Source organism: Grammomys surdaster, unplaced genomic scaffold (genome assembly GCF_004785775.1).
Source record: "Grammomys surdaster isolate TR1022 unplaced genomic scaffold, NIH_TR_1.0 128, whole genome shotgun sequence".
Taxonomy (NCBI): domain Eukaryota; kingdom Metazoa; phylum Chordata; class Mammalia; order Rodentia; family Muridae; genus Grammomys; species Grammomys surdaster.
Window position 1 is genome coordinate 4291885 of NW_021604586.1, and position 23225 is coordinate 4315109.

At 53.6% G+C, this 23225-nt stretch overlaps 1 protein-coding gene across 2 annotated transcripts in view; it reads left to right on the forward strand.

Moving 5' to 3' along the window:
• Positions 1-23225, forward strand: part of Gse1 (Gse1 coiled-coil protein) — a 360992-nt gene that overhangs the window by 122350 nt on the left and 215417 nt on the right. For both annotated transcript variants that reach the window (XM_028752324.1, XM_028752357.1), the window contains exon 2: positions 5121-5310. In XM_028752324.1, coding sequence (XP_028608157.1) covers positions 5121-5310 — 190 coding nt within the window. The remainder of the gene's footprint in view (positions 1-5120; positions 5311-23225) is intronic.

Sequence of the window (23225 nt, forward strand, 5' to 3'; positions counted from 1 at the left end):
GAGTTTGGGGGAATGGAAGGAGGCTTCCAGGGTATCCCCAGGGTTAACAGGATAAAATGTTCTAACATGGATACAACTCTACAGATTTGCAAAATGGCATTGACTCAAACTGTTTACCTATATTTTATGTATTTAGTGTGGGGGGTACACATGCGTACTGCAGTATGCTGTCAGTGTCTCTCTCTCTCTCTCTCTCTCTCTCTCTCTCTCTCTCTCTCTGCTGTGGGTTCTGGGAATTGAACTCAGATCATCAGCCTTGGCCATAGTACCTTTACCTGCTAAGCCATCTAACCAGCCCTGGAACTGCATAACATCTTACTGCTGAATTACCTCTGGGTTCAATCCCCAACACTGAGAATATATATATAAAAATTGTATAGTATATGAATTTATTTCAATAAAACTTAAGATAGTAGAGATTCCCAATGTAGACACCTTGTGAGCTGGTAAATTACATAGAATTAGATCCTTTATAGAACACACACAGATACATGTGCACATACATGCACAGTATACACATGCATGCATACAAGCACATACATGTGGACACATGCACACAGGTGCAATAAACATGTCCACATGTGCAACAAACGTGTACCACATGCATGTACACATGTGCACACATACACACATACAAACACACACATGTGCACACACATTCCCATCATTGTTTTGAACAGGGATACCATATCTGCTTCTTCCTTCCCCTCCTGATTTTATTTGGTATGACATTCTCAAAACCCACATGAGTTCCCTGGAGGGCGAAGGATGATGTGAGGTTCCATGAGGGACTTTGAGGACAGGCTGTGAACCCCTTTTTTATTTTGGAGAGCCATTAGGAATGTCCTCCTTGGGCCCTAGCTACTAGCTGACCAGTGCTAACACAGTGACTGCTGCCCGTAGACATTCAGGGACTGTGGCCTTTATCCAGCCAGCCATTCAAAGCTAGGGATGGCTCATATGAGGCTCTGTGATGCCGTGATTGCCAGGGTCCCTTAGGAAGGGGATGGGAGGACAACAGTGCAGACTCCAGGCATCATAGCAAGGGACACAAAGACAGAAGGTGACCTAGGCAGAGAGGAGACCGGCTAGGCAGCCCAGGGATGCATTCCGTTAGGATTCATGTTCAATCTGGCTATGGGAGGCTGAGAAAGGGTGGCTTTCAGTTCAGTTGAGATCCCTTCCTTTTTTTAGGGGGATGAGGGGGTGGGAAACTCAGTATGTGGTCATCTACAGCCCTTCCACACACATCCAGTGACCCTGATCATGCTGGCATGAGGGAGGGGTGAAACACCCTCACTTCTAGCAACAGTTCATGTTGCATAGCAAGAAAAGCTAGACCAGAAGAGAGACTGGCATGTGGTCCTCTGATCCAGGCTCACACTGCTGGGCAGACAGAGGACCAGCTTACACATGGTTCTAGAGCTTAGCACTTGGCAGTGCAGGGACCTGTGAAGGTGTCAGTGCCGGGGACTCATCCCACACAGGCCATGGTCTGGGATATTGATGGCCAGGACAGAAGGCTGTTGTGAACAGCTCCTTTCAAGCTACTCTGGACATGTGTACTATCTGTTCTTTAGTCTCTATCCCCAGGTGGGCCTTGCTGGGGGACTTGGTAGCTCTGTGTGTGACTTTGAGAGATACAGCATGGCTCTAAAACCCTACCTTACATCCCAACCTGTATGCAAATTGTTTCTCAGTTGTCAGTGTTTCCTAACAAAGAGCAAAGAGGATGCAGCTTCTAAAGGCAGCAGATGCTTCCAGAAGCACATGAGATGCAAGGTGGGGCTGGCACGCTATAGCCGTGTCTGCTTGGCGCTCTGATTTGGTTCAGGGTCTTGCCCTGTGGGGTGGTTCATGGCACCCTGAAAAAGGGTGGATGTAACACACAATAGACCTGCTGCACCTCAGGGCCCCACTTCTAGGAAAAACTCACAGCACACCTGTCCCTGGCATCTGGGATGGGTGGGTGGGAAGGTGAATGGGTGGATGGATGGATGGATGAATGGATAGATGGGTGGATGGGTGGATGGATGGATGAGTGGATGGATGGATGGATGATGGATGGATGGATAGATGGATGGATAGATGGATGGATGGATGGATGGATGAGTGGATGGATGGATGAATGGATAGATGGGTGGGTGGATGGATGGATGGATGGATGGACAGATGGATAGGTGGAATGGGTGGATGGATGACTGGGTGGGTGGATGATTAGATGGACGGATGTATGTATGTATGTGGGGGTGGATGGATGGATGGATGGATGGATGGATGGATGGGATGGGTGATTGGATGGACAGATGAACTTGTGGCTGGGTGGCTGGGTGGGTGAGTAAGTAGAGGAACAGATAAGGGGATGGTGCAGAGGTGTGGATTATGAGCTAAACTGGGCCCAATCACGTGGCTCTTGATGTGACATCTCCCACACCCAATTTACTGTCCTTCCCTGCCAAACCCTACTCCCCTTAAAGGCCAAGTTCAGAGCCCACCTGCTCCAGGAAGCCCTTCTGGATCTCCTAGCTCTCGGGGAGCCTCCCCCACAGCCTCTGCAGCACCGACCCTATACTCCGTCCCTGCCCATGACTCTCACCTCCCGTCTGCTGTCCTCTGTTTAAAAGCTCCGTCTTCCTGTTGCTTCATAGCTGACTGAGGTCACAGACAGGCACTCCAAAGTTCAAAGCCCCAATTACCGTACAAGTTCAGACAGTTCAGGTCACTGTGCCAACTCCCTGGCAAGGGGGTGTCTGGAAGAACTGTGTGATTCTGTGTAAAGGCTTGGGCTAGTGCCAGCACATAGTAGGTATTCAGCAAAGAACACTTTTTTTTTTTTGCTTTTATTCTCTGCTAGACCCCATACCAACGGCCACTTTTACACCTACAGTCCCTTCTTCCTAGGGGTGCCAAGTGTTACCCTGCTACTTTGCCCCAGCAGAACCCTGCTGGTTCCTCTACTCCAGAAGAAAAAGTAGGTCATAGGAGTGGAACGAGAAGTACAGGATGTTCACAATCCTCTATTCCCCTCCAGCCTGTCACCAGGGGTTACCACAAGGATGCTGCCCGATTTGACCCATAAGCCTTCCCTGGCAGCAGGAGCCCCTGGCTGGCAGTATAGCATTTTGCCCCCCGCCCCCCCATGGATGTGGCAACCCTGTGTCTGTCTTTCTTTAGTTTCACCCTGATAGAATTTTCCATGGTGATTTAGGACAAGATTGTAAAGCAGCCAGAGCTCCTGCAGGCTAGGGCCACAATCTCTGCTCAGGGGTCCCTACCACTGTGATAGACTCACCCCAAGTCCCAAGGAATGAAGAAATGAATGAAGAAATGATGTGTGTGCCCCGACGTGGTGCCTCCCGGCTGCAGCCTGCAGGCCTGCTGTGGAGTTTGCGGGGGCTGCGGCTGGGCACTGTCTCCATATGGATGCTATAAATTAAAGCGTTCCAGGAAACAGCACAGTAAATTCATCTGCCTCTTGCCTGCAGGGCTCGTGGGGGCTGTGCTCGCCTCAGGAACTCTGAACATCCGTCTCACTTAGGGTGCTACTCCTACGGAACTAAGCCCTGGGAGAAAAAAAAAAACCTTGAAAAAAAATTAAAAATAACTGGATGAACAGAAAATGACTTCTTACCAGCCCTGCACTCTCTGTGGGGAAGAGGGAGAGCCACCAGCCCGGGTTTGGCTCCCTGTGGTCCAAATGGCCTAGCAGAGGCTGCACTAGCACCAGCCGCCCATCTAGACCTGAGAATCCCGCAGGCCTAGGCTGACTCTGCTTGTGACTTGTTTCCTTTACTGAGGCCACTTCTGAAACTTCAGTCTTCCCAGCCTTGAAAAGGGGGTGGGGCAATAGAATAGTCAGGGTCACGGGGCAGAAAGAGATGTATATGGTGGTGGTGGTGGGGTTTAGAAGGGTGATGGCTAGGTACTGGGATGTGGCGGTTGGGACCATTTGTATCTGGGAGGTGAGAAGGTCCTAGGATGGCTATGGGGGGGGGGGGTCGGGGGGCCAGGCCAGCTCTGTGGTAACTGGTGAATTCTTTGTTGAGTACTTGTGTCCACAACTTAAACACGCGTGGGAAAGGGCCAGTGAGATAGTTCCTCGACAGAACGTGTGTGAGATAGCTCAGCTAGGGAACGTGCCTGCTGGCAAGCATCAGGAGATGCGTGCGTTTGGTCTCTGGTACCTACACGGTGGAAGGAGAGAACTGACCCCCCCGCCCCCCCCCCCCCGCATATTGTACTCTGGTTTTCAAGCCTAACTCGACCAAGTTGGGTGTCCTGGTGGGGGTTGGTCGCCTGCATGCAGATGGATGTCTCTGAAGAGACTGGACTGGCATGGCAGTCTCTGTGCCCAGCAGGCTGGAGTGAGAGGTGGGAATTCCACAGAGGTGTGCTGACACCGAGGGTGTCTGGTTTCAAAGGGTACCTACCACTCATTCGTTCTCTTTGACTCCCATGATATAAGGACTTAGAAATATATAGAGCCTGCTGGGGAGGAAGTGAACCCAGGCCAATGCATACAATAAAGGGGAAGAAGCTAAGCAGGAGCTCCCCACAAAGACCCTAAGGATGGTGTCCCTGGTTTCTTGAACCTTCTCCAGTCACTCCGTGCTGTGGGGACCTCACACATGCCTGGCATTCACAGCAGGATCAGATGGATGCCTCCTGGTCTCGAAGAGATTGGTCCTCAAAGGACTTTGAGAAATGGCATCCCCCCCTAATCTGTGGGGGTGCAGCTGAGATGGCCACCCGAGCTTCCCAATTGAACACCAGGGTCCTTGGTACAGTGCACAGCAGCATACAGACATTCCCAGGGACAGGCTGTGTAAGGCTGAACCATGGTGCGTCTCTCCCAGGTCCCTCTTAAACCCTCACCAGATTGGCTGTCAGAAACTAGGAACTTCTGTGTCAAGATGTCAAGAGATGGACACACATAGTTTTACAGTGTCCGGTGTCAGCCCGAGGTTCCTGGCCAGACAGTGAGAGTCCACAGTCTTCACTGTCATGCCAGCTCAGCTGAACTGCTGACCGGAGAGGTCAGGCCACCGTGAGGAGGAAACGGAAAGACAGCCTAAGGCCCCTCTCCTTCCTGACTCGTCTGTCTTCTTCTTTCCTTACAGGTTACCTCAGCTCCTCTGGAGGCACCTGCAATTGTTCATGCTCCTGCACCAGAGCCCGAGCTACAGCCAGTGCCCCCCACAGACAGTCTATCCAGGGGCACCAGGACCATCCAGGAGCCGCTGCCAGTGCCAAGCCAGCAGAGTAGCCGGGACAGCTGGGATGGGGACGGAGTAGACCTCACAGTCACAGGTAGCAGAGTGTTTTGCGTCTCTCCACATGGGCTGGGCCTGAGCCAGCCCTCCACCTCATGTTCTCGGCGTTATAGGGCTGGAGTCCGCTTCCTGGGGTTTGGAGAATTCTCTTCATGCTCTGTGATGAAGTTGCCTGAGCAGTGACTATTCATTCACGCTTGTAAATGTCACCATAGCAAATGCAGGCTGCAGGTAGTTTCCGGGTAAAGTGAGTATGAGGACCAACTGACCTAGCCACCTGTGAAGGCTTCTGTAAGTGCTGGGCCAGCAGGCATGAGGACATCCGAGTTGAGGCTTCCCAGGTTGATGGCCTCATATCCCTCTGTTGCTGTTCAGTGGCTTTTGAGGGAACTATGGCCAGGGTGGGCCTCCTGAGCCCATTAGCCACGTGTGTGCTCCTGAGGCCTTCACTGTAGGTTCTGAAGATGCAGTGGACATTTGTATCCTTAGAGTCTCTTCTCAAGGTTCCGGTGATGCTTGCAGGGCCACTGTAGGCCATGCAGGACTCCCATACAGGAGGGGGCCGTACTAGGGATGACCTGTGGGAATCTGGTCCATGCTGTCCCTGGGGAGGAGTGGAGACTCAGGGGCCCACTGAAGTGATGGAGGCCTGCAGCATAGCTTGTTAGAAAACAGCAGAAGTTGGGGCTGAGGGGAGTGACATGCAGGCCAGAGATCATGTGTGGCACAGTGGGTGGTTGGCCCACCACGGGCCCAGGCTTGGATCTGGGGTGTTCATCTTTCAGCACAGATCTCCTTTCCTCTGTGAGATAGACTCAGTCCACAGGTGAACCCGACATACCAAGTACTTATGCCTTGGGGGCCTGAGTGGCTTCAGGCACTCAGGCACTAGCAGGTGTGGATAGGGTGGCCATACAGAAAAGGGGGTGCAGGGCAGATGCTGCCAGAGACTGGCACCCCTTTTCCCCCACATTCATCCAACACGCTCAGAATGTTATATCTGTGAACCGCCATGGCAGTGGGTGGGCCTGGCTTCCACAGCCTATGGCATCTGGTACCAAGGGAAGTGTGTGCGAGCCTCGGCACTTAGCCCTGCTGGCTTCCCGGGGGTCAGTAGGCAGCATGCTAGGCTTGGGTGGCAGCACCTCCCTTAGCACCCCTGTTAGTTCTGCAGGCATTCCTTGTGGAAACCAGGGTGCTCTGAACTGACATGAGCCCTCCAAGGTCCAGGACATACATGCCGTTCTGGATTGGGTCCTGAAGGCACACTTGTCTCTGCATTTCCTACCCAACCCTCCAGGGAAAGTCTACCCTAAGATGTGTCTGTGGGGCCCAAGAATGTTCCTGGTGGCTACATTCCCCAAGGCAGGCCAGCCCCTCACGGAGTTCTCCAGGAGAGTCAGCCAGTTTGTGGGGAGAGGGGCCCCTGAGGCTTTGGGCTAAGGGACCTTCAACAATCCTGTCTCCCAAACTAAGTCCATAAGATGTGTCTGGTGAATGGTAGTTCATGATCTTCTGTGGCATCCAGGCAAGCGGAGGCTTGTGTTTGTGTGGACTGCTTTGCATCAGCAGAACAGAGTGCAGTGGGCTCAAAGAGCCCGAGGTACCCTCCCCTGCCACACAGCAGTAGTGGGGTACCAGAGTTTGAACCCTGTGTCTGGCTTCTACGACCTGCTTTAACTCTGATCTAGAAAGTTCCAGTTTTGGGGGTGACATTTCAATTTCCAGTAAGGAGCCCTGTTTGGAGCATTTGGGGATAGGTGTTGTCACTTCTGTGTCCCTAAAGGTGACTCCCGGGTGGCTACAACCAGACTAGCTCTGGAAGCTGCACTGGGTGGGGGAGGGGGAGAGGAGGTGTGGGGAGTGTTCCCTGAGAGTCAGAAAGCCAAGATACAGGGTCAGGGGGACAGCCCTAAGCAAGGCAGAGCTAGAGGGTCCAGATCAGTAGACAAAGAAGACTGGCTGGCAATCCTGCCCTTCAGTGACAGCTTGGACAGGGCACTGGACCCCCGTCTGCCAGCTGCTCCCACCAGGATGGATGGCCCAGGGCAGCTTCTAGCCGAGAAGGCCAGGAGCATGGCCTGCAGTCAGGTCCCACGGGAGCAGCTGCACTGCTCGGGATCTGACGGTGACTGATGGATCATCATACACCTGCCACCTCTCATCTAGCAGCGGGCAGGCGACGTGGCTCACACCAGCTGTGCACTGTCTGCCTGCGGAGGGCCGGTCACATGGGACATGGAGAGGGGCTACATGTGGTACACATGCGTAGATACACGCAGAGACTATGGGTCAGAACCTCTCCACCACGGACAAACATATATAGCACCAATGGGTATACACGTAAACACAGGTGTGCAAACATATGGAACAGACATGGACATGCATACACACTCGCGGGTTTGGGCCAACATACCCGGATACACCAGCGCAGGTGCATACATGCAAATACCAAGATGTGAAGACTACAGAACACCAACACTCACATGTGTGCATAGCATGTGGGTGGAAATCAGTCCTCCTAGCAGGCACACACACAGGCCTTATGACTGTATCACATGTGTTTGTGCATAGACACGGTCTAGACCCTGTACTCCACGGTAGTCACAGAAGCCAATATCCGTTCATACCCACAGGGGATACACAGCAGCCCTGTACACATCTGGAGCACCCAGGGGTGCATACACAGACTCCCCACAAACATGCATGCTGTGTTAGCCACTTGTCTCGTGGTTGTGGCAAATGCCTGGCAAAAGCAACTTCATGAAGGGTTTATTTGGGCTCACGGTTTAAGGGTGCGGTCCTTCATGTCGTGGAAGGCGTGGTGACAGGAGGAAGGGTGTCTGGTCACACTGGGGCCACGGTCAGACATGAACCTGCTCAGGACACACTGTCATGCACACACAGATCACACAAACACACACACACTCCCCATCTTTTTAGAGCTTAGCTATAGGGAAGCCTCTCGAGGGCCTAGCTGTGGCGGCTTCAGCCAGTTCTGACTTGCACAGCCCTCTCTGGGGGTGGTTGGTCACGGTGGGAAGGGGACATCTACTTTTTGGCAGGGCAATAGACACCTCAGCCAGCCATTCCTCAGCTCTGCTTCCCTGCAAGTATTCTATAATATGGAGCTAGTTGGGGAAAGGCCTGAGCCAGGCCAGGACTCCCAGGGTTCATAGAATTTGGTGTTACTTAGGGACCAGGGCCACCTCTATGTCAAGGATGGAATTGTCCGTGGTGAAGCTTCCGGATGGCTAACCAGACAAACTTTGTGTGAGCAGTGTCGGCTCAGAGGCACTGCACTAGGAGAGCTACCACTGGTTCTAGGAACCTGCTGGGCACCTTGAGCCCACCCACTTCTTCATCCTGTAAGGACCATGGTGAACCAATCACAGATCACAGTTCGTCTATCTAGCAAACAAGGCCTTAAGGAACCTTAGCCTGGTGTCCAGTCCCCCATGCAGAGAAGTATGTCGTTTGGTGTGGAGTCCCCCATGCAGAGAAGTATGTCGTTTGGAGTCTTGGGTGGGCATCCTTCCCTCCTTCCCTGGCAAGTGAGAGCATTTGGCTCCCTCAACAGCCTTGAGCCTCTAGTTGGGATGAGAGCCATCTTAATGCACATATGAAAGGAAGCCGGCTAGGTGGGAGAGGGCTCTCAAAGCAGTTGTCCTTCTGCTGAACACAGGCTCCGTGGAGTGGAAGCGATCCTACACATTCCACAATGACAGGAGGGAGACGGCCTTAGTATCACGGTGGGTCCATGCACTAGCCTGAAGTTGCAAACTTCAGGACCTCCGGAAGCCTCAGCTGCTCTGACTGCAGAATAGGCACCATGAAATGAAGCCACCCAACTGTGTCAGTGTCGGGGGCATGACATAAACGCCGAGACGTGGTGATAGCTGCCAGGCAAGGTTGCGTAGGTTACACACTCTACAACAGCAGTATATGTCATTCTCGTCTCTAAATGTCCTTCCTGCATAGCTGTGGGGGTGGCCACCTGCCCTGTTAGACAGAGGATGGCTTTGTATGTCCTTTCTGGGTTCTGTAGCAGTTTCTCCTGTCGAGAGTTTTCTCATATCAGCAGAGACAGTAGAAGCCCCAGTCCCCACTGGTGAGCTGAGCTGTGTGTGCCGAAAGCCATGGCCAGGCACTGTGGTCCCAGCCCCTCCCTTTCTCAGCTGCATGTCAGCATCATTACCAGTGGTCAGGCTGGGCATGTGTGCCTCCCACCATGGGGCTTCCTGAGCCCTAACTCAAGAGAACTGGGGCCTTGCTGTGTACACAAATGGTTACCAGGGTTTGTGGCCACATTCCCACCCTCTCCAGATGCCGGCGTCCACACACTGCTGTGGAGAGTCGGGGAATCCCATGTTCTCACCAGCACACAGGTGCAGAAGCCTGGCTGTCACACACTAGTTTACCCACGGGTACCGTTACTGCCTGTGTTGCTCCCTTTTCTTGTTAGTGTGATCCAACAGTTGACAAAAGCTGCTTGTGAGAGGGGAAGGGTTTCCTCAGCTCACAGTTCTGGGTTATGGTGGTGGGGGAGGCTTGGCGGGAGGAGCAGCTGGCTGCAGCCAGCAGGAGGAGTCACATGGCATCTGCAGTCAGGAAGCAGAGAGAAGTCTTCTGCGTGGTTCACCTTCCCCCCTTGTATCCAGTCCAGGACCTCAAATTCAGGCGGGGTGTAGGGGGGTCTCCATTGCTTACTTAACCCAACCTAGAAAATTCCTCACAGCCATGCCCAGAGGTTTGTCTAGTAGGTGATTCAAGATCCAGTCAAGCTGACAGCAGTATTAACCATCACATCACCCACCATTGGGAAGGAAAGCAGCTTCCTTGTGGGCAGGTCGGTGATGGCAGATGCTGTGCAGAAGCATTGCGGTGGGAGAGCCATGGTGGGAGAGCCATAGCACCATCTTTTGCTGCATAACCTTTGTTGCTTAAAGACTCCTCCCAGCCCTCGTCTTGTAGGCTTTCACCTGACCTGCCCCACCCAGAGATGTCAGCTTACTATAGCTGCTGTGATAAATCGTGAGCTGTGTCTATCACACACACACACACACACACACACACACACACACACCTGTGATTCCCCTCACCAGCTAGCCAGGACTATATAAGCTCATCCAGGTCTCACCGAGGGAATCCAGGACACAGGGTCAGTTTCTGAGAGGCTATAGAGAAAGCCTTGTCCTCCTTCTGGTCCTTCTAGAAGATTCCTTGGCTTTCAACACACACACACACACACACACACACACACACACACACACACACACGCTCCCTATGCCTGTCTTCAGGGTCTGCAATGCAAAACAACCATCATCATGGTCCTTGCTGACCCTCTCCTCCCTGACAGATGAGTCATCTCCCTGTGGCTGTCCTGAGACAACCTTGCTCTTAACCTGTCGCTCAGGCAGCTGCGCAGTAGCCACTACTGCAGCCTGCACCCGGTGGGCTCCATGATCGGGACTGGGAAACCTTATGGGGTTTGTTATTCTGCTAACCCTGACACTGTGTCAAAATCACTGGGCTGTTGAGGGCAGGAGCCGACAGATGCCATGAGGAATGACTGCTCTGCTGTGGAGGTCCTGCTTGGGTGACAGGGTTCTGCAGGGCCCTACACTCCTGGCTTTGCCTTCAAGGTTCCTGGTGGCCTTTGTGCTCCCTCCCTAGCAGCCCCCTTGGGAGGACCTGGAGAGTGGGAAGACCCTCACCACCACAGCTATGATACTTCTCAGACACTGTCTCTGCACCAGGCGGCCACTCTCCTTGGCGGTGTGTCTCGGGCTCTGGAGCCTTGAGCCTATGTCCTGCCTAGGCTACTAAGGCCCCATTTCCTGGTTCTGAGGTTACCCCTGGGACTCTTCACTGTCCTCAGGCCCTGAGTTCCTCTGCAGAGGGGAATGGCATCTGGCCTTGTAGCACTTTGTAGCTGGCGCTTGGCCTCTTTGGGGACACTGTTGTCAAGCCTCTGTGTGTGGGGGGGGCATCCCTTGTCAGGACCCTGTGAGGACACTCCTTGCCTGGACCCTGTGTGTGCATTCCTTAACTGGCCTCTCTGGGGGATACCCCATGCCTGACCCCCTCCATACCTTCCAGGTACAGGCTGGGTTTGAGGTTCCCCAGGACTTCCCCCTGCTTTTGCTGCTTGCCTGCCTGTCTGTCTGTCTCTCTGTCTGTCTTCCTATCTTACTTCCCAGGGCCCTCTGGGAATGGCACTGTGCCAGGCCTTCTTCGTGCCATCTGCCTACCTCAAGACTGGCTCCATATTTTCTTTGTCCCTGAGGGGTGGGGATGGCACTGGGTTCTGGGACTGCTCCTGAGAACACAGGTTCTGAGAAACAGGTTCCCTGGGCTGAGCTGCAGCCCAGGAGAGGGTTTCTGGGTGCTGGAGCTGCGTCTAGTAGACATGACTGTGGACCATGAGGTGCCAGAAGTGGACATCCACAAACGGGGATGCTCGTTCCAACTGTCGTTCCCACCCCACCACCCTTTTATTCCTGTCATGTGTTAAAATATTCTGTGTGCTGTGCAGCTGGGATGTGAGAGCATCTTCACACGCACGGATCTGGGCTGGCTGTGTTCTAAGACCTGGCTCTACTGAGCTCCTGGGATAAGCCAGATGTTGTCTTGTGTTTTGGTTTCCCTGTCTGTGACACAAGAATGCTGCCTGGCCTGTCTTAGTTAAGATTTCTATCCCTGTGATAAAACACTGACCAAAAGCAACTTTAGAGAGGACAGGGGTTTACAGATCCAGTAACAATCCGCTGAAGGAAACCAAAGCAGTAACCTGGAGGCAGGACTTGAAGGAGAAGCCACGGAGGAGCACTGTTTACTGGTTTGCTCCTCGTGGCTTTCTCAGTCTGCTTTCTTAGAGAATCCAGAACCATCTGCCTAGGGGCGGTACCACCCACAGTAGGCTGGACTAGTCCACAACAATTATCAATCAAGAAGATGTCCCACAGACTTGCCCACAACCTAGTCTGATGGAGGGGCTTTCTCAGTTCCCCTTTGTAGATAACTGAAGCTTATGTCAAGTTGACCAAAAATTAACTAGCACACTTACCATTGGAGGGCAAGAGGCGACCATGTCTGATGTGTAGTGTCACCTCCAGCACACAGAACGGGCTTTTTGGCTTGTCACCAGCAACACTGCCTCTTCCTCTTCTTTGTCAGAAAAAAAAAAAAAAAAAAAAAAAACAGGCTCTGGCAGAGGCTGCCGCTGTCACCAGGAAGGCAGAGAGGGTTACTCAGCATGCGGAGAGCTGAGCGTGGTGACACCAGGTCCAGACAGGTTCTACCTATGGTTGGGAAGCCACAGCTGCTCCAGGGGGTGCAGAGTGGGACTCAGCTCCCAGCACATTGCCCCAGTGCACTCCCCTGAAGCAGGACCTCCTGGCTCCACAGGTGGTACAGAGGCCTTTTACCCAAAGAGAGAAGGCCTGGAGTCTCTCGGAGCACAGTGGGGCTCACAGGACATAGGCAGAGACCGACCCTCCCTCCCTCTTCATCCTTCCCCCTTTACATTTTAGTGGACAGTTTGTTCTGACACAGGGTCTGTCCATGAAGCCCAGGCTAGCCTGGAACTCTCCATCCTCCTGCCTTACACTCTGGAGAGTTAAGACAACAGGCAGGTGCCACCATGCTCAGCTGGGCCTGCGTTCCAGTGAGCACATTGATCTTGGGGTATTCGCTGAGGACTCTGGGAAATATCCTTAGCGCCAATGTCTGATGCCCTCCCCTGTGCCCCCTTCTTCTTTTAAAAAATTATTTTGTCATTTTGAGTTGATGTCTCATGCTGAAGTCCAAGCTGGTCTTGAACTCATAGCCCTGCTGCCGAAGTCTCCTAGTGCTGAGATGGCAGGCCCATGTCCTCATCCCTGGCAGATCTGCCTTCCTTGTATGATGGCTCCTACCCACTGGGATATACTGTCTTTTCTATACTTCCTTGGCTGGTGTGTGGCTGTGTGTGCCTGCCACGAATTTCAATTTTCATAAAACAAAGAGGAAAGGGTATTTTGTGTGAGCAGTGGGGAAGGGCAACCCAAGGTGTTGGCTCAGACTCAGTGTCTTCCTGATGGCTTGTGATCAGGGGAGACGCCTGTGCCTGGTGTCTTGTGGCCCAGAAGTACCACCGCCAACTGGAAATTCTACCCGAGAAGATTGGAGATAGAAATTTTCAGTGAGAAAGATAGATTGAGGAACTTGGATGGGGTGGCTCGGTTAGCATGAGGGCCCCAGTTCCGTTTCCGGCACCCACGTAAAAGTGGCTCACACATGTGATCCTTGAATTGGAGAAGGGAGAAAAGGATATGACCCCTGGGGCTTGTGGGCCAGCCAGCCTAGCTCAGTTGGTGAGTTCTAGACCAATGAAAGACCTTGTCTTCAAAAACAAGATGGCAACTGAAGACATCTGACATCAGAATCTGATACACACACACACACAGACACAACACACACACACGTGCACCTACCCCTGCATCTCCACACATACAAAAACCATGCTCAGAGCTACCAAGCGACTTTCGTGAACCCTGTGGGTGAAGTGTCATTGGGCCCTAAGGAGACAATGTTGTAACCAGCCTGGCCCACCCTTCTGAAGGCCAGATAGGTGTGCCACTTTCCCTGTGTCCTGTGTGTGTGTGTGTGTGTGTGGTGTTATTCCAACCATCCAGCTTTTAACAATTGCTGACGGGGTTGCAACCTCTCTGCAGCTTCATTCCCATCTGGAGATGTTATTCCTTCCTGTTTGTGAGTCTCTTACCTTCACAATGTGTGTGTGTGTGTGTGTGTGTATGTGTGTGTGTGTATGTGTGTATGTGTGTGTGTGTGTAGTTTCCTGGGTACTTAGCATCTATTGTGTACCTCAGATTCTTTATGCCCAGAAGTACACAAAACAGACTTGTAACCCAATAGTCCAGAACTCCTGTTTGATGTCAAGGAGGTGACTCCTGTGGCTGAAGGCCACAAGTCAGAAGGCCATGCTGAGAGAATGTCTCATGGCTTTCCAGTCAAGGGGGGGGGGGGGAAGGTTCAGAGGCCTAAGGCATGCTGGCTGGCCTTCATGAAACAGGGACCATGGTTCCCCATGCCTGACACCACAAGGAGGGGGACTCACAAGCTTTCACTGGGTGACTGGGAGCTGGGGTCTATGCAGCAGTGGAAGGAAGAAATTAGATCTAGAGAGCCCAAGTATGTGTGTCCAAGTGACTTCTTACCTATCTCCAGAGCCTTCCTTCTCTCCTCAGGAGCTGGGGGTGGCCAAGGCCAGTCAGCCATGTTTGTTCAGGATCTCTGAAGGATGAGTGAACATTTCAAACCCCTGGTGAAGGAGCTATAAGAAGAGCTGCAGAGATGGCTAAGCGTTTAAGGAAACTAGCTGCTTTTCTTGCAAAGGACCAGGGTTCAATTCCCAGCACCCACATTTAGATAGTGCCCAACGTCAAGTCACTTTAGCCCAGGGAATCTGGTGCCCCCTTCTGGCCTTCAGAAAGACTGCACAAAACATACAGGCAAAACACTCACACCTAAGAAATAAAAATAAATCTTACGAGCAAAACAAAAACAGAAGAAGCAATGCCTTCAGGAAACAGAGGATCCGGTGGTCAGGGCTCAGCCATGGACACCTCAAGGTCACGGCTGAGCTTGTGCCCTGGAGGATGTTCCTCCAAGCAAACACTTGTTGTGGAACACATGTGAGTCTGGGAGCAGCCTTCTTCCTGTCACACCGGTTTCCTGTGTCACATGTCACCTGGGACTAAGTGGCTCCAAGCATGCCTTTTCCCTTTAGGCTAGAGGTCAGCACTGTCACCTGGGTTTCAGGTCAAGACCTCACAGGCTGCTTCTTCCTCGTGTGTAGCATCTGCCGTGCACCTGCCCCAGCTTCTGAAAGCCTCAACCATCCTTGGCTTGTGGCCCCCTCCTCACGTCTCGCCATTCTCTCCCACCACACCCCCTCCCCAACTGTAGTAACCCTGAGACTCCAGCACACCCACCTGGCTAATCTGGACGCTCCTTCTGCCTGGGGTTTGCTTCCCAGCTACAACCACGAGGTCCACTCTGTCCTGTGAGGTGGCACTCGGTTCACAGCTGCAGGATGGTTGGCGGTCCGCTCCAGTCAGCCTGGCTGGGCTGACTATGTCCTTAGCTTACATGGTCCCTGATGTCCGTGAAAGAGGCGGAGTGGACAGGAAGTGTGTCTCTATTCAGGCAGTTGCAGGACGGGGCGGGGGTGGTCACTCCAGAACTCAGGGGTGGTGGGCCAACATTGTGAGCTGTGGAGTAAGGACAGCCTGCGTTTGGACCCCGAAGTTCCTCTATCTAAACCACTTTGCAGACATTCTCCCCCACAGAAGCTGTGGATGTAGTTTGTCACTGGTCCAGTAGGGGGCGCAACCCAGCACAGCCAAAAATCAAAGCTGAGGGCACCTGGGGTGGGTAGAGTTACCCCCAGGAACCAGGTTCTGCCTCTCCCCTCACCAGGGTACCTTGGAGACAGCAGGCATATCGTCCTGGTCCCCACCTCCTAATGCATCAGGATGGACTCCAAGAACATAGAGCTGCCTAGAACTTTCCCCTGGAACCCCCAAACATTGCCACCGCTGAGGGCACCTGGAGTGCCCTCTTTTCCCCAAATGCATCAGGATAGACTCCAAGAAGGAGCAGGCCACAGGACTCTAGGGAGAAGGGAGTTCAGAACGGGGCCCTGTCAGCTGCATAGAGCACAGAGGAAGTTCTCTGGGGCGGAACCGGAGACCCTAGACCCAGAAATGCTGGAGCCTCCTGTCTCTCTTCCCTCCCGGTGTACTGTGTCCCCTTGTCCCCCACGGGCATCTACAACCCCCTCCCCTAAGCAATGAGCATGGACTAGGCCCTGCTACCCACAGCCACCTCAGAGTCCCTCTGTGCCCACTACTCCCCCAGCTTTCTGTGCCATGGAGCCACCTCCTCTCCTGTAAGCCTTTCTCTCCTGAGCCTCCTCCCTGTCTCCTGCACATGTGCACCCCGCCCCTGGTGTTGTTTCTTTGACCTTTATGTTGCCCTCTTGTGGTGCCCAGTTCCTCCGCTCTCCAGGGCATAGCCTTCCTCCTGTGTGCGACAAATGTCTTGGTCAGCCGAGCCTGCCAGGAGAGGCAGAGTCATCAGGACTATGGGGAAGTGGCTGTCACCTCAAAGGGCCTAGCCCCATGTAAGCCACGGGCGGTTGTGTCAGGTGGGATTCTGGGGAGCAGGAGGAGGCCTGCCTGCCTAGCCCTGCTGGGCTCAAGCTTATACCCAGCTCCAAGTGTGGACCTAGCTCGTAAAGGACCTCAGGGGAATTGAGGGAGGTGGATGGAGAGGCAGGGAGGATGGAATCTTCCCCCTGGTCCATCTGCGTCTCCCATGAGTCAGTCCACTGCTGTCCCCAGAGGCAGCCAGACCAGGCTGGGCCAATTGCTTCTCATTGACCTGAGGACCCCAGGAGTGAGTCCCAGAAAGCCTGCACCATCTCAGAGGAGGGAGTGTGGGTCTTTGGACTGGTGCCCAGACATCAAGGCCTGTAGACGGATGTGGGGTGACAGAGGGCTGAGCCCTGATTCAATGGTGGCAGTGTCCTAGCTCAGGGACACTATGACATATGTGAGGTATGAATGTTGGCCCAAGAAGCAGTGATTTATGGTCCCAAATCCAGCCTAGCAGACGCTGAGCGAGGTGGTGGGAGATCGAGCCAACCCTCCTTTGACTTGCCCCAAGGCGTGACCCTCCTCACCCTGTGTACTGTGGATAGAGGCTAACCCAGAGCTGCCCCTGGCACCAAGCTACCCTCAGGCTCAACTATGTGCTCTCAGCTCCTGAGAGCACTGAGCCCATATTCTCTGAGAGTGCCTAGCTTGGGATAGCCTAGGTGAAGAACCAACCAAGGCTGACCCATCGTCTTCCAGTCCACCTGCTGGTCTAGAAGCAAGAAGGTAAAGGCAGGAAAGAGCGGAGCATGTGGATCTGGGCTACAGAGCCCCTGGAGGGTCAGAAGCATGTTCAGGGCCCAGGGGTCTGGCGCAGGTGACTCTGAGGTCCTGGTCCGCCTGGTCCCATGTCAGATGCAAGTGACATCTGACACTTCTTTATCACAGTGAGTTTCGCAGGCAGCATCAGTAACCCAGGCTGGGGGATGGTCCTGGGTGTGACCCTCCTTTCTCTGGTAAGAAGAGCAGTTGACAGATTATGAAGGGGACACACAATGTCTTCTTACAGGGCTGTTGGAGGTAGTAAGTGACTAGTCCCTGATAGTATCAGGGAGATTGGGTCTCACTGGGGAGTCTGTGGGGTTGAGGGCGGAGCAATGGCAGAGACACCTGTGGCAATGTTTGGGGGCTCCAGGGGAAAGTCCTATATTCTTGTAGGACAAACGTGTGGTCCTCGGGGGCACTGGGACCTGGGTGGATCCTGTGATACTAGGCTGTTCCTTTGTGCAGCTGTCCCTTTGTGCAGCTGTCTTCTGCCTGCTCCGTCCTTGGGTCTGTCCTGTCTGGGCTGCCCTAGCTGGCTCCTGGGCCTGTCCCCAGGCTTCAGGTAGCCATTGCTTGTGTGGTCCTTGATTGCCTCAGAAGGAAGGAAGGTGCTGAGCCCTGGCCTCTAGTAGTCGAGGGGTAGCCTCTCCCCAACTCCTTCTAGGCCTTTCAGTGTTTGCTATACACATACTCCTACACCCCTGAATCCCATTTTTCCTTCAGCTGCGAGGGCAAAGGGCACTTGCCCGACTTCCTTGGTCTGAGCTGGGCGTGCCAGCAGGCGCCCAGGTACCGTGAACAGAAGAAGCTATTAGTGAGAACTGTGGACAAACTCTGGCACTTGTCAGCATGGTAGGTCTGTGAGCGTGTCGCCTGTGTGTCCTGCTAGCTGGGTGGCTACTCTGCTAAGCTGCAGGGAGTCTGATGGAGACAGTGGCTTTGGCAGGGCGATAAAGACAGAGGAGATCCCAATGAGCTTGTCACCTTGATAGCAGTGGCACCTCAGTTTCCCTTATGGGACCCTGAAGACCACGGAAGCCCCATCATCCCCAGAGCATCATGGTGAAAAGCAGAACTCCTTACTGCCAGCCTAGGTGTATGTCCTGGGTTTACTACTTAAAGCTGTGTGACTTGGGCTGGCCTCTTGACCTCTCTGGGCCTTTTCCCATCCTAACAGAGTTGGCAGTACCCATGCTGGTTTGTGGGTGGATGGGGCTAATGAGACCCCCTGACAGGTTCAGGCCTGTTAGCTGCTAACTTCCTAAATTGTCCTTTTGTTGTTCTTACCCAGTGGCTCTTGTGCCCCAGGGTCACCTCCTAAACTCCTTCCCTGTCCTTCTGATTTTGTCTCACCTTTCACGGGTGAGAGGAAACACAGGGACGGTACTGTCCTTGGAAGAAAGACACTCCTGAGCCTCACCTGGTAGAGACAGCCAGCCAGGGGAAACCTGGCCCTTTACAAAGAACACAGAGCAAGTGTCAGGACAGGCAGCTGGCGTAACACCAGCCTCGCCCTCACCTGGGTCACATGGGCCTGAATGGGCCTCGTGGGACCAAGCACTGAGTGTGCTGGTGTTTGGCCAAGTCTTGACAGAAGGGGCCAGCCAGCTTGGAAGCTGGAGCCCCAAACACTTCAGACATTGAAGCCTCTTGTCCCTGTACTCCCAGGACAGATCAGGATAGCAAGTTATCATACAACGCCCTGCTTCCTCTCGCAAAGACAGCCCCAGCCCAGTCCTCTGTCCCCTTTCCAACATAGCCAGAGGAGGGAAGTGAGATTTACTAGATACCTCTTGGTGCCTCTGCTCCACCAGCACCCCCTCTTGATGGAGGCAGAAATGGAGGTGTCTTAAAGGAGATACAAATCTCAGTTTTCCTTGAGGGCTACTCCCCCACTCCAGGCCCCCATGTTTCTCCTTTGGGCCTTAGCAGCAGTGACCCCAGATCATAGTGACGTGTACCCCACAACTCAGAATCCATGGGCCCTTCCTACAAGGAACTGCCTGCGGTCATATCTTCTCTCCTGGGAAATTCTTCAGGTGCAGACTTGGAACTACATCTCAGGCCCCAAGCCTCTGAGTGACTGCTGTCCTGGCCTTTGGCTTCTGTGCCATGTTTAGGGGTGGTCACTAGGGTTGGACCGGGTGAGGGCGGAGGCTGGAGACTGCCTCTCATCTTCCTAATGGTAGGTTTGATTACAGACAGAGTCTGTGGCTGGGTGGTTTGGGCCACTGTGGGCTGGGGCTCCGGTCTCTGCCTGCCTGCCAAGGCGTGTGGTCCTGGCTGGGGACATAAGAACACAGTTCTGACTCTGTTCTCTGAGCCACGGCGGGCAAGCTGTCACCACAGTGGGCTGGAGGCTGGAGGCAAGCCCAGAAGCAGAGAGAGAATGCCATGACCCCTGGCACCCGGCCCTGCCAAGCCACAGGTGCCCCTGCCGTCGGGTGTGGGAGGAGGGCGGAGAGCAGGAGGTGGGAGGGGCGAGTGGGCAGAGACAGAGCAGCAGGGGAAGCTGGGACACGTGTCCCAGTGCCAGCCTGTGTGTGTTGCTCACTCTGTCTCTGTCTCATTCGCACTACTGAGGAGCAGGTTGTGTCCCCGCACACCCTCAGTGGAGTGGGGAGCGCTCAGTAGGAACCCCTTCCTGTCCGCCATCTTTTTCATTTTGATTTTTGGCTCTGGAATTCTAGTCGCTCTGATTTTGGATTGTTTGCCCCGGGTGATGTGGGAATGGCCACAGGGCACTCCCTTAGGAGCCATATACAGTATAGGGACCTGACGGGGGTGGGGTGGGTGGCAGGAGACCTGAGGGAACTGTTTCTCTCAGGTTGTCTCATGCAGAGTAGCTGGGCATGGTACCCATGGTCTCTCCTGGCTGGGGTCCCTAACCCAAGGGTTCAGGGTTAGGATTCTGGCTGCTGCAAAGCCTGGGGGAAACAGAGGGTGGCAATTAAAATTCAAGGATAGCCAAGCTTGGTGGCACACACCTTCTGTCCCAGGTCTGGGGAGGCAGGCAGATCTCTGTGAGTTCCAGGCCAGCCTAGGCTCCCTGGTGAAACTCTGTTTCAAAACAAACAAAACAAAATTTCTTTCGGCTGTGTGGCCTAGGACAAGTTATGTAATTTCCCTGTGACTCAGTTTCCCTTTCTGAAAAGTGGAGAGAGTCATGGAACATGGTGGCAGGTGCATGAGACCGTGGCGGGCTCTTGGGCAGGAAGCGGCTGTTTCTTCTCAGATACTCTGAAGGCCCTGGGAAAGGACTCTGGCTTGATCTCTTCCTGCAACACTGGGGAGGTCCTAGCTGGCAAAGGCTAGACCTCACTGTTTTGTTCTCAGATGACTGGCCATCCTCCTGGCCCTGCCTAAGTCCTGACCAAGAAGGCTTCAAGGAGCCGCCCGTCCTAAGGCCAGGGCTGCCAGCCGGCAGAGACTGGTGGAAGGCCCAGGTTCCTCTGGCCATTCTGTCCCGGCCACATTGCCCCCGCAGGAAGTCTGTTGTTCTGCTTTATCTCTGGCCCTTTGCCCACATCCAGATCCCCAGGAAGGGTTATCAGCTTGGACATCTGCACCCCAACGGGCCAGGGAACAGTGCGGTCAGTCAATCTCCTCAGGAACAGCAGATGTGTCCTGGTGACAGGACCCCTTGTAGTTGGTGCCAGGGATAGAGAAGGGTAGAGAGCTGAGGGCTGTGGGGCTTGGGGGCTGGGCTGCCTGAGCCTGCAGAACCAAGGGCTGGGAGAGCTACCTAAGGGACAGGGTGGGGGCGGGAGGAGGAGCATCCCATGGGTGGTCCAGCAGGGAGAGGTCTGCATAGACCACTCCATCATTGGGCTCACACACTCTCCTTGGGACATCCTGCACCCCAGAAGTGGATGGTTATTGGCATTTTGTTTGGAGACCTGACTCTCCAGCAGGGTGGGAATTCCCTTGTATGCATGGAAGTCTTGATGACATTTGCCACTTTTTCATGTGTGTGTGTGTGTCTGTGTGTCTGTGTATTTAATTTTTACTTACTTATTTTATGTGTTTGACTGTCTTACCAGCACGCATATCTGCGTACCACATGTGTGCCTGGTTCCCCACAAAGGACAGAAGAGGGCGTCAGGTCCCTGGGACTGGAGTTGTAAGCCACCGTGTGGGTGCTCTGGAAGAACACCCAGTGCTCTTAGCCACTGAGCCCTGCGCCTCTGGGGTTTTTGTTTTGTTTTGTTTTTAACAGAGGTGAACTCAAGTTCAAATCCTCCACAAAGTAATAGTGTGGCCGCCAACATTATGTCATGGGGTCATGGCGTCACGCCTCCTACCCCTTCCAGCTCACAAGCATCCATTACCCTCAAAAGGGACCCTGTCCAATCAGATGTCACTTCTGGCCCCCAACTCTTGATGGCTCCGTACTGACATACTCCTTTCAACTGACCTGGTGTAGACATTTGTCACCAGAGTCACGCAGCACTCAGCTTCTCCCACGGTGGACGATACAGGCTCGGTGGCATGTCTCTCCTCTGCACTGCCTTGCCACCTGCCGCCAGGCTGATCCCTGGTTAGTGGCCACCAGAGCCACCACCATTTGAGTATTGTGACCTATCTTCCTTTGAACACCGTTTGTTCCTGTCTGGGAACCTGTGTCTGGCCTCTTGGGGATGCACCTGTGGGTGGATCTGCAAGTCATACTCTTTTCTTTCTTTCTTCTTCTTCTTTTTTTTAAGAATTATTTATTTTATGAGTACACGGTCTCTCTTCAGACACACCAGAAGAGGGCATCAGATCCCATTACAGATGATTGTGAGCCACCATGTGGTTGTTGGGAATTGAACTCAGGACCTCTGGAAGAGTAGCCAGTGCTCTTAACCACTGAGCCATCTCTCTAGCCTGCAAGTCATACTCTTAATGAACAAATTTTATTTAATGATACCCATATACCTCTTGCTAAGGACAGATTTAATATCTGTGATGTCCGTAGGATGTGGGAACACAGGAAACTAAAGCTGGGGGTGGGGGTGACAGCCAGTAGGGAAATGAGGACACCCGAGTGATGATGGCTCTCCTTGGACAGCTCAGGAATTTGAAATCAAGTTGGCAGTTCAGGCTGGCCCTTGGGTCAGCGTTGACTCTCTAAGATTGAGGGTCGGAGCCTGGCTGGTTCTGAAGGTTTCCCATGTATTATTGCTTCTATGGGGCTATGGGGCAAAGCTGAGGCCAGTGGTCCAGGCTGTGAACAGTTTCACAGGGAGCTGGGAGGCAAGTCTGAGCCCCAGAGAGGCTGACTCCCCTGTGGCGGCTGCAGGTACACTGTCACCCATCATAGATCCAGACCACAACTCTCTGGGCAGTGTGCTATCTGTTGTCCCCAGATAGACCATGAGGGCTGGGGTGGGCCCAGGCTGCTCACAGCTTATCACTTGTGTCTGGTGCTTGTTCCCGCCACTCTGTACCCCAGCCTTATCTCTGTGCCCAGGCCTTCCTTTGCCCACAGCTCTGACTGCCATGGGGGCAGGGTTAACCCCAGAGATGTCTGAACCTCAGAGACAGGGCTCAGTCCCCACACAAAGCTCCTCAGACCTCAGCCTGACTCTGAGATCTTCTGTCCAACCTGCAGGTGTAGCATTTTGGAAAACCACCTTGCTGTGCATGGGAGGGACCCTGGAAAGGTAGCCAGCTTCCCTATGAGAAACCAGGCCACCCATCCTCAGGTCTGTGTCAGGGAGATGATGTTTGGCACAGAGCAGGGATGGTGAGTGGCAGAGACAGCCAGCATCCTTTAGGAGAACACAGCATGCAGCAGCAGCAGACTGTCCTCCTGGACCATGAAGACCAGGCAACCCAATGCATCACCTGTCACCATCACTGGGCTTACAGAGTCTGCGTGTATGGAAACAGGAGAGTCCTCAGTACACACTGAGCTGAGCTCACCTCTGCTCAGTGACCGGTGTACTGCACTCGGGTACACAGTGGCGCCATGTAC